The sequence below is a fragment of the Pteropus alecto genome, unplaced genomic scaffold (assembly GCF_000325575.1).
Source record: "Pteropus alecto unplaced genomic scaffold, ASM32557v1 scaffold3, whole genome shotgun sequence".
Lineage (NCBI taxonomy): Eukaryota > Metazoa > Chordata > Mammalia > Chiroptera > Pteropodidae > Pteropus > Pteropus alecto.
The window spans coordinates 63,727,284-63,741,499 of record NW_006442484.1 but is presented as its reverse complement, the minus strand read 5'-3'; the positions used below and the strand labels follow the sequence as shown (position 1 = coordinate 63,741,499).

The window sequence follows — 14,216 nt, the reverse complement described above, 5'->3', positions numbered from 1 at the left end:
TAGGTTCCACTTAAAGCCGACTGAAAAACCTTTTATTTCTTAATTTTAAACCTTTAGGCCTGAGTAGGCTGATGAATTTATATCAGTACAACAGGATTAATACATCACATGAAAAATCATAGCAAGGTATTTAACAGGATTCTCACAGAAATGCTTATTAACCTATTATACATGGCACTTGTAAACAGCATCTGAGGAAAATTTTTACAAAGATAATTTAGTAGTCTAAGCAATAATATACACTAAACTTTGGCACCTGTTACATTTAAAGCCCAACAGTTCTGCCATTTCCTGCAAGTAGCCTATTTGAGTATGACAGTGGATTCATTAGTAAAATTTCAATACCATTTATTAAAGGGCTATCCTCAACGTTAATTAAATCACTCGCCTAGAATTTTGATTTTTACAGATTAGAAGAAACCCAAATGATTCTATTTATGATACATTTACAATCAAGTAAGAAGTGTCTTAAGACTTCCAAAGTCAATAGGAAATGACATGTCTGATGCTGTATGGTATTCTAGGGTGTAAAGCACAGTTACAAGATGGTGAGTGGCAGAAAACAAATTTCCTATTTTCTCATCACCCTGGCAGAAAAAAAATACTTCAGGATATGGATCCGCATAAAGATGCCTGCCAATGCATGTCTATCTCTAGGTCCCCCCTCTTTAAAAAAGTGGGGGTGCTATCACCTCAAAGTATGACCAAAAAACTTTACTCTTTCCATGTATAAAGCAGATATAATACACATACAGCATAACTATATTAAAATTTATTGGGGTGCTATTAGAAAAGTCTAAAAAGGCTTCCTGGGGAAGGGTGATAATGAGCTTTGAGAAACACTGAATTAGAAATCTCAGTCACATGCATTTCCTTTCGCTACCATCATTATACTAAATCCTGTGGCATTTTTAATATTTGGAGTTTTCATAAGAACAGAATAAATCTCTAGGACAACACTCCTAGAATAATTAAGAAACTTCTGATCAGCTCTAAACGCATATTTAATTATGGCATCTAAGAGACTTATTCTTAGAAACCGACACCAAGTTAGGAAAATCAATTAACATTTATCCAACATAATTACAAATACAGTTTTAACATCCATATTAAGAATTACATTTTGAGGCCATAGGATGGTGCTGGCAGCTGAATTCCAAAATCACCACTTAAAATCCAAAATGAAAATCTGCAGTCTTTTTAGAAAGCATTCCCTTTCTTTATACTGTCACAGGTGACTTACCCATTTACTATAATATTGTAGTAAGTAAACACTACTTTGTCATTATGAAGAAACTATGATCAGACAAAGATCATAATGTAGTTCTGGAAGACTACACACTCACTATACACAGTATATAATAAAACAGGGTACACTTTGAACGGCAATAACATGCAATGATTTGGTTGTAGAAATGTTAATGTCGTTTCTGCTATATCAGAATTCTATGTTGGTGTTTACAGTTTGAGAGTTATAAGGACAAAAGAGCAATTATTTAATGCTTACATAGTAGAGACACCTGAATGCATACCATACAGTTACCATGGGGTATTAATATGGAATTTACAAAAAAATAAAAAATTAAAAAAGAAGACTGACCTATATAACCTTAAGTGTAAGGATGGACTTTTATTTAAAAAAGTCTTTTGAGGACTACAAATTACAAAGTAAAAGCAGATCACACTACATAGAAACCTAGTGAAATACATTTTTGCCTGTGCATGAAAACTTTATCAAAAAGTTATTCATTTAACAATTTCACCCCATTCACAATGCTCGTTTCATAAGGTTATTATATATCTTTATTTCAAGTTATACTACACCTTATTCCTTCCAGGTGAACTTTTAAACACCAAATTCTTGGCTCATAAACATGGCACCTTTGAAAGGGGCAATTTCCCAGTCTCTGGTGGCATTATTCCAAGCTAATTTCTTTCAACAATCAAAAAAAAACTTTCAAAATGTTCACTTTTAACATTGTTTTTCCACCAAAAAGTGTGGTCACATTTTGTTTTCTACTGTCTATAATATATATAGATAGGTGGCAGCAAGAAAAGAAAGACAAAAATTAAAAGGCAGCCATTAAAAAAAATGGGTCAATTGTATAGAAGACATACTTGGCTCATGGCAATTAAAAGAAAAAAAAAAAAAGGCAACTAGGGCATGTTAATAGTCAGATGCTTGAATCATTTGTTAATGTTACAAGAATGAAGCTGGTCTTATATGACCAAGTGGGAATATATCATTATTACACTCCATTCTTTACATCAAATACGCTTAACCCACAGGAAATGAGTTATATTTAAGAGTTCCCAATTAGACCATGCTGATCACTTAACATTTCAACAGTCATTTTCTTTATTCACTATTTCATGAGTCCTTTCCTATCTAAACATATGACAAGTGTTAAATTCGTTAAATGACAAAACTTTTTAAGGTACAGTTGAAAACGGTATGAAAAAAATACCCATTTGCTTTTCCTGGAAAGACACAAACTGAATGCAGAAGTTTCTCAATGGGAAAAAGCTCAACTTTCTTCTTCCTATCACATCTGCCACATACAATTTCCCAGAGACCTCACTTTCAAGATTGTTCTCCATGGCTTTACCAAGGAATGAAAACCAGAGAGCAAACAACTGAACTCGAGGACATCTGGGGTTAAAAATGCAAGAAAATATTAATATGTAAGCAATGGTTCAAATACTCAAGATTCATGTTAATGAATTCAATCACTGTATGAGACTGTCATTGATGAGGAGGGCTTTGGGCATACCAAATTATCACACAAATCATTGCCTTTTGAGACTTTGGATACTTTTACAGTTTAATTTGCAAACAAAATTCTTATAACAAATTATTTTTAACCAAATCATATCTTGAAAACTGTTTATATAGAAAACCCAGGGAAAAAGTGAACTGTTCATTGTGGAAGGCCTTAAATTACATTATTACAGTAGAAAATACAGGAGGTAGAAGATAACTGAAAAAACTAATGCAACATTAGATTCAAATCTATAGCTCCTGTAGCTACTTAAAACATGGTTTTAGAAACTAAACCCAACATATCCAGTAACCATAGAAACAGTTAAAATAAAATTTGCCATGAAAGCCCTTATATCATGCTTGATATAGGGAGGTAGGAAGATGTAAGAACCAGGACACATGAGACATGACATTTTATCTACAACTCCCTGTTTGCTTTACTGAGGGTGTAGTTTCAAAATTCAGTCACCTTCTTCAGCTTCAGACTCAGATTCTAGAAAAGGAGAAAAATGCAGTCAAGTATTGTATGATATCAGAAAGCAAAAGTTGATTTATAACCTTGAAGCTTTTTATTATACTTAAGGAATTTTATTAATAATATCCTACTTATGTGTGGGGTATATTCAAAAGCATTTATAAATCTCAAAATTCACATTTATTAGTCTCAAAACTTTCAATGTTCCTAAGAATATTTAGTATTATTAGAGCCATCAAAATACTTCAATAACTAACATCTAGTTTTCCTCATTTGCCTTAAAGCAAATGAGTATTTGTAGGTCTGTCAAAAATCTGTACTCTATGTATTAAATGGTATCTGAATGAAGGCAGCATGTGTGGACACATTCTATGGCCATACTAAAACTAGTTCTCAGGCTTTACCAAACAAACTGCACAAAGAAAAAGACTTACCTTCTTCAGCATTTTTGAGCCACTCAACAAACTTTTTCATTTGCTCAAGGAAGACACTTTTCCCCTTTGCAACATGTGCATCTTTATACCACTTCAGAATGGGTTCTTCACTCAGGACTTCAGCTATAAAGAGAGTGATCATTACATTCAGGCAGTTTTCATTCACTTCTCTAACTCAGGCAGAGTTAGGACCCATCCTAAAGGTGCACATGCCTGCACGGCAAAGAAGATCCTACTGAAAAGTTAGGTAAAAGCAATTATTTTTGTCACTTAAAAAATAAATCTGTATTCAAAACACTGTTTACTAGTTTCTTCAAATTAATTTTGAAAGATAAAATGACAGCCCTATATTAAAAAACTTTTTAATAAAGTTGTTGCTAAGTATGATCCTACTGCTAGAACAAAAAACTTAATAAGCTAGTGATTCTCTCAACTGAAGGCAATTTTACCCCCAACCCCAGGACATCTGACAATGTTGAGACACATTCATGGTTACTGCACTTGGGAGAGGTGCTACTGGCATTTATTGGGCAATGTCAGGGATGCTGTTAAGCACTCTACAATGCATAGGATAGTGACCTACAAAAGAGTTATCTGGCCCAAAGATCAGTAGTACCAAGGCTGAGAAATCTTTTGAATGATCAGGGATATCTCATAATTTGTTAAAAAAACTAAGTGTGAAAATGGTACTATGATTTTATGGTAAAAAGGTCCATGTACCTTACAGATCTATAATGGAAAAATTAAGAATTAAATGAAGGTTTCTAGGATTTCTTTCTAAATAATCTTAGTGGGAGAAAGTAACTAGGGGTATATTTTCAAGAAACCTAACCACAAGCTTATCACTGAAGCATGGGATATTGAGTTCACTTCATTCTTTAAAAAAAAAAAAACAAAATCTGGAATAGGGGTAGAGCTCTCTTCTAAGTTTAGAATATAGGAACCAACAAAAACATTTATGAAAACCAGGTGATACAAGTAATATGTGTGCACACAAACTATACTTACTGGGATCAAGGCTGGTCTGATTTGTGGAGGAAAAAAGCATAATCACCAACCATAGTAAATTAAATACTGTAATGGGATCTCTCCCAACAGAAGTCTTTTATTTATTCAACACTTTAGACCAGTTTTTTTAAAACTGGGAATCACAGAAAAGGTAAACAGTTAACTGAAATAGGAGGTTTTACATAAGTATTTTGAACTGGTCTTGAAAGACAAGTATAAGTCTACATTGGATAGTGGGGTAGAGTAAAGGAATGACTTCTCATAGGCCAGACTACACAGAGATATGAAGAGTATGTCTGGGAAGAGAACTGGTAGAGTACAGAAGGTGAAGTTTGAAGCTGCACTAAGAAGGCTTTAGACTTTAACTTGTTAGTAAGATTCAGAAATAGACAACTCAGTCCTGTGACTAGAGTAACATTTTAAGGAGCTGTTCAGACAACTACTCAGTGGAATTACTTTGAATATTCTAGGAGTTTTATTAAATGTATTTTCAAAATTGAAAATTTAAATTACCTTTATAAAAAAGCACCACTATTTTCTGGAAGGCTTTCATGAAATGAATGTTATCATAGCAATACTCCTGAATCTTCAGTAACAGAGTCAGTTCAGACTGACCTTGAGTAGTAAAGGCAGCAAGTAGAGGGCTGTATTGCTTTTGAAGGGAAGAGAGAAAAAGATTGTCATTCATTTTGATAACCATCCATTATAAAATTCCTAAAATACAGAACATAACTCATCTGTTACAATCACTGTAAATTACATTCTATTTACTGGAAATAATAAGCTACTTTTAAACACATATTCATTTTTAACCTGTGAACCAAAGAAAGCCAAGTAAGGCTTTTTAGAAGGTTATACCAGTAGTTAATATGTTATTTGTCTATTTACTAGTGGGTTATCCCCAGGAACCACAGATGTAATAAACCTTCTTAGAAAAGTACAGTAACAGTTCACTTATCCCCACTTAAAAGCAGAATGTTTTGTCAAAGCACAGTTCTAATACCTTCAAGTGCTTGATGGCTTGCTCTGCTACAAGCTCCTCTTTTTTGTTCCATTCTACCGTGCTCATTACACTGGACCAAACTATTCCAATGACAACGGGTTCTGGGATGTTGTTTTTTTTCATCTCCTCCTTGACATACAAAATTATCTGCAAAAGAATCCAAATTTAGTAACAGAAATTAGTTTTGATATGTACATACTCCTCCAAATATCAGACTTAGATCTTTTACAAGAGTATAAAAACACCTTTCCATGCAACTGGCAATCACCACATGTATACCATATATAATCAGAGAACTTTAGAACTGGAAGTATAGACTTCTAGTTCAAATCTTATTTTACAAATGGGCAAACTAGCTAGGAAAAAACTGAGATAGAAACAGAAGGTCTGACCACTGGCTTATACCCTACAAAATCCCCAAGTAGTATAATTTCTGGGCACTAGTAAGGCACTGAATATGAAACAGACTGAGGCAAAGCTTCAGCCTAACACCCTATAGAATTAATTAAAACTTTCTGGTGAGAAATGCTCTGAAGTTTTGCAAATGAGTAAAAATTTTCTTTGCCACAAACTTAGCCTTATAAGGATGGTTTAAAGAAAAATATCTTACATCCTTAAATGGATCACCACGGGACATCTGTTCTTGAAGTTCTTTCTGGAGTTCTTTACGAGCTCCTATGGTTTGTTGATTCCGAACATATTCTGAAAGCTCTTTCAAGCCTGCCTCAGTAAAATACTTTGTGAAGTGTTCAACGCTTTGTTTATTGGCAGGAAAAAGTTCCTGAAAGGAAAATTCAGATTAAGAAAAACATTTTTCTTCTCTTTACATATTAAAAATGACAAAGTTTCCTTATTACACTTTCCTTAAATGTAAGAATGGGAAAAAGAATAGAAATTACAAACCATTAATCTGTTATCCATGCTGACTTTCCGAAGACTTGCAGCTACTGCATTGATATCTTTTTCATTTATCCATGATTTAAAGAGCTTTACAGCAAAAGCTGCTGAAACTCCTGTGGAAGAGAAGAACATACTTAACAGAAGCACTTCCTCCCTCCATAGTTCAACCACAAAGGATTACTCACTTTATCCCCACAATTACCCCTGAACTTCCTTCTGCCACTGCTTATCACTTCACTCTTAATTTCTCTATTCTACCATTTGCTAGTTGTGTATTCTTAAGTCAAACTACTTTAAAATGTTTTCTGATGTTAAATGAACTCGGTACTCTAATAGTATAAAAAATTGTTTTATTACTGTAAAGAATTTAACTATGGAAATCACAATAAGGAATATATTTTCCTTTTCAGCTTGACATTCTCTCTAATGTCACTTTCTCTAATAAACATGTTCCCAAGTCTCCCAATTGGAATTAATCTCTTTCTGGGTTACCACTGAATTTACTTTATAATCAATCACATTTGCATCTAGACCCTGGATATTTGCTGTATGCCTAAAGAAAGCCATTAATCCTGGATGCCAAAGGTATACATTAAATATCTAATGAATCTGAATAAACCTATTAAATTTAAGGATAGTTAAAAAGACTATTACACAAGTCAAATCTAGATAAACTATACCCTAACTTTTCTATCAGTTTATCTTTCATGCTCTTATCCACCTCACCCTCAGCCAACTAAAGATAATCCTTTAATTACCTTCTTTCACCAAATTCTCATTGTAAAGGCTATTAAGAATGGACGCATTAAGTGTTCCATTAGCCAGAAGAACACCAGTCAACATAGCCAGCTTGTTCCTCTCTGACTCCGAAAAACCCTTTAGAAACAGCAACAGCTACAAAAATAAATAGTTAAGGGTTAAAATATCAATTGCAATACATAAAGAGAAGCAGTAAAACATACTATATTGGTTAAAAGTGTGGGCTCTGGGTACCAGAGTTTGTATCTGTTATATACTCACTAGCTAAATGATCTTGGGCAAGTTAACCTCCGCGCCTGTGTCTTCATATGTAAAATGTGGATAAATGTAAAACTTGCCTCACAGGATTTTTGTGAATGTTAAATGAGTTAATAATTAGAATAGTGCCTGACATTTAATAAAAATTGCTATAAACATTATCAGATTTTCTGTGCACCTAGATATAGAATACCTAAGACTGAAACACAAGTATGCTAAATTTCTTTATCAATGTGTTAGGTCTGATCCTCTATCCTCTCTTTTAAACAAATCCCACCCATTTGTCACTTGTTTAGACTCAGAGCTAAGGAAGTATACAAATTAAAATAAACGATCTACCCCAAAACTATATTTCAAAGAGAGCCTACCTAAATATCAAATAATCAAATCTAAATAGTACGAAGGTTTCTCAAAAAATTAAATGTAGAACTAGCATATGACCCAGTAATCTCACTTCTGAGTATTTAAAGAAATTCAAAAAGTTAATTTAAAAAGATATACACATCCCTATGTTCACTGCAGCATTATTTGCAACAACCAAGATATGAAAGCAACCTAAGTGTCCATCGAGAGACAAACAGATAAAAATGTGGCACATATACACAATGGACTATTACTTGGCCATAAAAAAAGAATGAAATCTTACCATTTGAGACACAGATGGACCTAAAGAATATTATGCTAAATGAAATAAGTCAGACAAAAAAACAAATACCATATATGATTTCACTTATAAAAATACAACAAACAAACAAAATGAATAGATAAAACTCATAGATAAAGAGAACAAATTGATGGTTGCCAGATGGGAAGAGGGTTAGGAGGATGAGTGAAAAAGGAGAAGGGATTAAGAAGTTCAAATTGGCAGTTACAATATAGTCACAGGTATGTAAAGTAAAACATAGGAAATATAGTCAATAATATTCTAATAACTATGTTTAGTGCCATCAGACTAATTCCGTTTGGGAATCACTTCTTAACTTATATAAATGTCTAACAAATAGAACTATGCTGTACACCTGAAACTAATACTGAATGTCAACTGTAATTGAAAAATAAGAAATTTAAAATGATCTCAAATCTGTGGCTGAATTAGGATTTAACACTTCCCTTTTTGACCTTTTATTTTCCAAAAATGTACATTGCTCCACATACCTTTTTCACTTCATCTTCAAAACCTTTCTCCAGGTATTTATAACGCCTGATTAACTTGTTAAAAACCTATGAAGGATAGTAAAAGAATTTAATGATAACTTCATACATATAAATGCCAGATTCCTAAAATAAGATCTAAGTCAGGGCCACTGAGAACTCTTCCATAGTATCTCTAGAACAAGAAAGAAGCGAACTTCCCACTAGATATAATAGTTTTAAGCTGTATAAAACAGCAATAGATTTTTATTGACAAATATTAAAGCGAAGACTAATTGTTGCTTAAATACAAGTCATTTACCCATTTGTAGGACAGTAACAAAATAAGATCATAAAATATAGTTCTAATTTCCTAATAACATAGATAACAATATCTAAGTTAGATGCACTTGAATTCTTTGCTTACAGTAATGTAAACATAACTATGTATGAAACCTTGAAATGAGATTTTGATTAATAAGCTCATCTGCCTATAACTCATTCATCTTTTGAAAAATTACATGCAGAAGAACTCGATGTTGGAAATCAAGACGGAACTGATTTTCCTATTCAGCTTGACATTGTTTCTCGAAAATGGATTAATTTCAGAGGGACAAATAAGAAAAGAGCAAATTCAAACTTTTTCTACTGGTTTCAACACATTTTAGGCTTCTAATTCATCATACTACCCCAAGATTATCTCTAAACCTTTAGTTCAAATTCCTTCAATTCTACCTGCAACCTTAAAAGTAGACTCTTTAAACATTAGAAAATGGATAGTAGCTAACTGAAATAATTACGTAAAGTTTCATTACCTGAGCAAATGCTTGCATGGTCTCTAGGTCTTCTTGTGCTGCGAATACACAGACATCTGTACGCATCATGTCATCTGCCAGTGTACCACCTGGGGCTAAGGCACATTTTACAAAAAATTTGCAGTGACTTTCATTTAAAATTAGTAACCATTTCAATCTTACTTTCTGTGAGATTCTCATTATAAAATAAAATGATAAAAATTCTAAGAGATGATTTGAAAGCAAAGTCAATTTCTCAGTAGGAACATGGCTAGTTGGGGTTCAATGTGTGAATAAAGCGATATAATTTACAGGAATAAAATAACCCACTTTAGCAACTCAATGAAACTGCTGCATTGACCATTCAATCAATAGTGCCAAATCTGTCACTCTAGTGGAGATGTTCATAGTTGGTTTTGATATATGACTTTCCATATAGAAAACCTCTCTTCAAGCTTCCAAAGAGGCTGGGCTATGAAAACCTACAAATTAGAGACTATCTTTTAGATACGTTTGTAAGTATTTATGGATAAAATAACGTTTGATGAAATTGGTGGGGGCACAGACAAAGTAAGATTGTTAATTACTGAAGTTGGGTAACAGATTAGTATACTATTTTCTCTAGAGTATGTTTAAATATTTCCTTAGTAAATGTTTAAAAAAGGTTTTAAAAACAGGATTATTAATTGCAGTATTATGCATAGTAAATAGATATTTTTCATATTTCTTACTATAAACTGGCACTACAACAAAAGACATACTCATGTGACTAGGCATTAGAATGTATGAATATAAGTTCCTGGTTCCACCAAGCAATTGTTTGACTGCATGCAAGTCGCTGAAACCTTTCTAAACCTCCATTCTGCATATATACAAATGGAGTTCTGATTCTGTCAGTTTGGCTGTGAGGGTCAATACAATATTACTATCATCGTTTGAAGACACATAACTAAGTAGCACACTCTGTTAAGATATCCTGAGCTGTTGAGTGTGGAGGTAGGAGTAAGTTAGATTAGGGCAGCACTGTGCAGCAAAAATATGTGAGCCACACAATATAATTTCAAATCTTCTAATTTCAAAATATTAAAAATGGGTAAAATTAATTTTAATATAAAAATTTACCTCAACATATCAAGATGTTTTTAACATTTCAGTATTCAAATTATAATTGAGATGTATTACATTCTTTTTTATATTATCTTTAAAACTGCACATCTCAATTTGGACAAGTCACATTCCAAACTGATGCCAACCCAATTTGATAGGCTTGTCAAACAGTTCGTATTCTGGATTCTAACAATCTTCTCCACAGAGCACTCTTCCCACAAAACCCACTTACCCAACATTCCGCCGGCCACCAGAATGTCAAAGAGTGTTTCTGCATATCGGCGGTAATCAAGTTTTGCCCCAGAAGCATCGAGAAACTTTGCTACTGCTTCCAAATCAGTACCAGTTTCAGTTAAGCCTTGAATAATACAGTCTTGAAACTGAGTAGGGTCAAACCTCTCTTTTTCATCTGAGGGAGGAAAACCCCAAAAACATCATTTTAAAAGGCTTACCAAAATGCCATGAAACCACCACCTTATGAAGTTATAACCATGGAATAAGTTAACCACAACCATCACAATGTCATTTATTTCAACAGCTGGAAAAAACAAACACAAGCTAGATTACTCAAGACCTGGAACTCTAGCAAATACAACAGAAAACTAAACAAACATCCTTTGCAAGTTTCATTTCTGCTAGTGCAAGGCAGGATTGCCTAGTCACAAGAATTGTACAAATTGTACCTTTCTTACACTATTTTTTTTACATTAGTCTCATAAGTGAGCCAAATAAGCTAGTGTGTTCCTACTGTCAGAAGACAATTTCTATCTGGAATGCTCTTCCACTGCCTCCGGGCTTTTCTGAAATTCAGAACATCCTCTAAACCTCAGGTAAACTTTATTCCTGAGTGATGTAAGTGATCCTAGTAATTCATATACTCAAGAGAACCAACACTAGAGCTCTTGATTCTTTTCTTTAAATGACTATAACATTTTGTTATGTTTTTTTTAAAATCAATCCTTTGCTACTTACTAAGATAATTTTTACACTTATTGGGCGTCCAACATAGAAACTGCAGTAGATGCCTTGCTTTGACCTTTATAACGACCTTGTGAAGTAGATCTTTTTGTTCTCACTATTCAGAAGCAGAATGGAAGGCCAGAGAAATTAGAGACTATACTGGGTAGTAGCTAAGAGCAAGGGCTCTGGAGTCAAACTGCTTGATCCAAATTCTGGTTATAATCTGAGTAACCAGTCTCATTCTTTATGACTTTTTCTATTGTAAAATGGTGATTAAGACTAGTACCTATCTCATAAAGCTGTTGTGAATGTTAAATAATAGAAATAAAATAGAAAGCACACAAAACAGTAGCCCTGGGTACACGCCTAGCTTTTACTGAGTTGCTGTCACATACTCCATGATAGGGTAAGTGTCCCTATCTAGGTTAGATGCTATCTTAATTTTCACACAGCACTAAGGTGATCAACTCCTCCCTGTCTGCCCAGGACTTAGTTTTTAGCACTGAAAGGCCCATGTTCTGGGAACTCTCTTCAATCCCAGATAAGTCGGGATGGCTGTTCACTCTACCCAGAACCCAATCATCAAGAATTAAGAGGGCATGAATGATCTCGATCTAGAAGGGGATGTGACATCTCTTCCTGATGCTAACAATAACATTACTAGATACTATATCTATATAAAGGTGATGCCAGTAATTCACATACTCAAGGGGATACAGTAATTCACAGACTTTTCCCTATTATTGCTGAACTGCTCTGGTTTCCAACTTCTGTTTCTCCTAAGAAAAATCTACTGGCTTAAATGTAAATGAATCTGCAAAGACTAGAACCAAATCACCTTTTGATCTCCCCACTACAAGATGACAGACTATAGAGACTACAAAAGATTCTAAAATATGTACGTATCTTAAAGGATCTCTATACAGGGTGGAAAAACACAATTTATAACCAGTAGCTGTTTCCTCAAAATCTCCTCTAAAATAAGGTCAACAGGTGCTTTTGAGCAATAAAATTAAATAGTTTTTGGGAAAATATCAAGCCCAATACAAAATATGAGAGACCCACATCTCATTTAACTTTGCATCATTAGTGCAGTGTCTTGCTACAAAATTCAATACTCATCTAACTGCCCACTAATAAATAAAAATAGTTCATATAATTCTAGTATTTTTCTTTCAAAGCCGGTGAAAAACATTTAATTAAAAAAAAATTATAATGTTAACTGTTTCATAATTAACATCCATAAGAAAAGTCTGATTTCTTCTCAAACATCTTTACAAAGTTTGGCTGAAATCAGTGATCAAATTAGGAGCTCTTTCTATAAGTTAACCTTTTACCTCTGGCAAAAATTTGCTTAAATGAAACCTAGCTACTGAAAATGCAGCCCATAATTAAAAAAAAAAATACTTAGAAATATTAGGGGTACATCTGAAATAGCAACCAAGAAATTCAAGTCCTTTTCTGGTATTTTCTCTTAAGGTTTTAGTACTGAGCAATTGCCAGCCAGAGGAACCAAGATACGATGTTATGCTGTAAATTTTAAAAGCGATATAATTACAACAAATTATTTACCTCTTTTTCTGGTTTTAAAACGCTGGCCTGATAGCGTTGGCTTTTGCTGCTTTTGATTATTCATAAAAGACACCCTAGGAAAAGAAAAATAAGGCCTTAAAAATATCAATGCCATAACATTCATTTTAAAAACAAAGCATCAAATCTTGGTCTAGTCACATATAAATCAAAGTGAACAGTCAACCTGACAATATACCTGGGCAGGCAAAAATAATTACCACTTGAATTAAATATAAGTTCAAAACTTGCATTTCTTCCCCCAAGAAACCCTTTAAAGATGTAATGTGAAGTGTACTTTTAGGTTGACTCTACAGCACCGACAGGCGGCAAATCACCCATTATAAACATAATTGTTTGGTCTCTTCCTCCTTTCTCTTTAAATTCACCAACCTCTTCCACTACTTCTAAGCACCACAGGAGGATAACAGAAATTACCACCATAGTCAAACGTGTATGTCGATTTCAAGACACTGTCAAAAGGCGAATCGCTTCTGTTGAAGGGCCTGGTTATGGCCACCACCACCCTACCCTACCTTCAAGTTGTGCCTGTGACCGCAGCGGCCGCTTCACCACTCCCGCCTGCAAAATGAACTGACAGCAGGCTTCATACCCTACAATCCAAGCCTCCTCCAAGGGCACGTGTCTCTTATCCATGCCCTTCCTGTGCCTCCCGCACTAGCGACAGATAACCCGCCCCCGCCCAGGATCCCCTTGGTCACGGCCGGGCGCCGGAGGGGCTGCTCCTCGCCCCGCAGACCCTTCTTCACTGACCCCGTCGCCGGCGGTGGCGGCCGCCGCAACGAGCGGACCACAGGCGCCGAGGCGCTTCGCGCCGGGGGCCCTGCCGCCCCGTACATCCGCCCGCCCTCCAGAGAAAGCAGCGGCGGTGGAGGCGGCCGCAGTGGTGGTGGAGGCTCCTCCGCCCCACCCGCAGGAACCCCCCACGCGTACATCACCCAACAGAGGCCGCGGCGGCTTTGTTACCCAGGCCGGGCAGGGCCGGAGGGGGGCCTGTCTCCGCCGCGGCGCACCTCCGGGCCCCCCGCTCCGG

The 14,216-nt window shown here is 35.1% G+C and overlaps 1 protein-coding gene across 2 annotated transcripts in view; it reads right to left on the bottom strand.

Annotated features, from left to right (window-relative positions):
• BZW1 (basic leucine zipper and W2 domains 1) overlaps positions 1–14,216 on the bottom strand; it is a 14,563-nt gene continuing 347 nt past the window's right edge. The window contains exons 2-12 of one of the 2 annotated variants that reach the window (XM_006921333.3): positions 13,166–13,239; positions 10,866–11,042; positions 9,548–9,642; positions 8,757–8,822; positions 7,343–7,478; positions 6,588–6,697; positions 6,295–6,465; positions 5,685–5,831; positions 5,195–5,333; positions 3,674–3,796; positions 1–3,257 (exon numbers count right to left, since the gene is read on the bottom strand). In XM_006921333.3, the coding sequence (XP_006921395.1) occupies positions 3,226–3,257; positions 3,674–3,796; positions 5,195–5,333; positions 5,685–5,831; positions 6,295–6,465; positions 6,588–6,697; positions 7,343–7,478; positions 8,757–8,822; positions 9,548–9,642; positions 10,866–11,042; positions 13,166–13,229 (1,260 nt within the window). In that variant the 5' untranslated portion in view covers positions 13,230–13,239 and the 3' untranslated portion in view covers positions 1–3,225. Of the gene's footprint in view, positions 3,258–3,673; positions 3,797–5,194; positions 5,334–5,684; positions 5,832–6,294; positions 6,466–6,587; positions 6,698–7,342; positions 7,479–8,756; positions 8,823–9,547; positions 9,643–10,865; positions 11,043–13,165; positions 13,240–14,216 lie in introns of those variants that run through there. The other variant, XM_025039261.1, reaches the window with a different exon arrangement.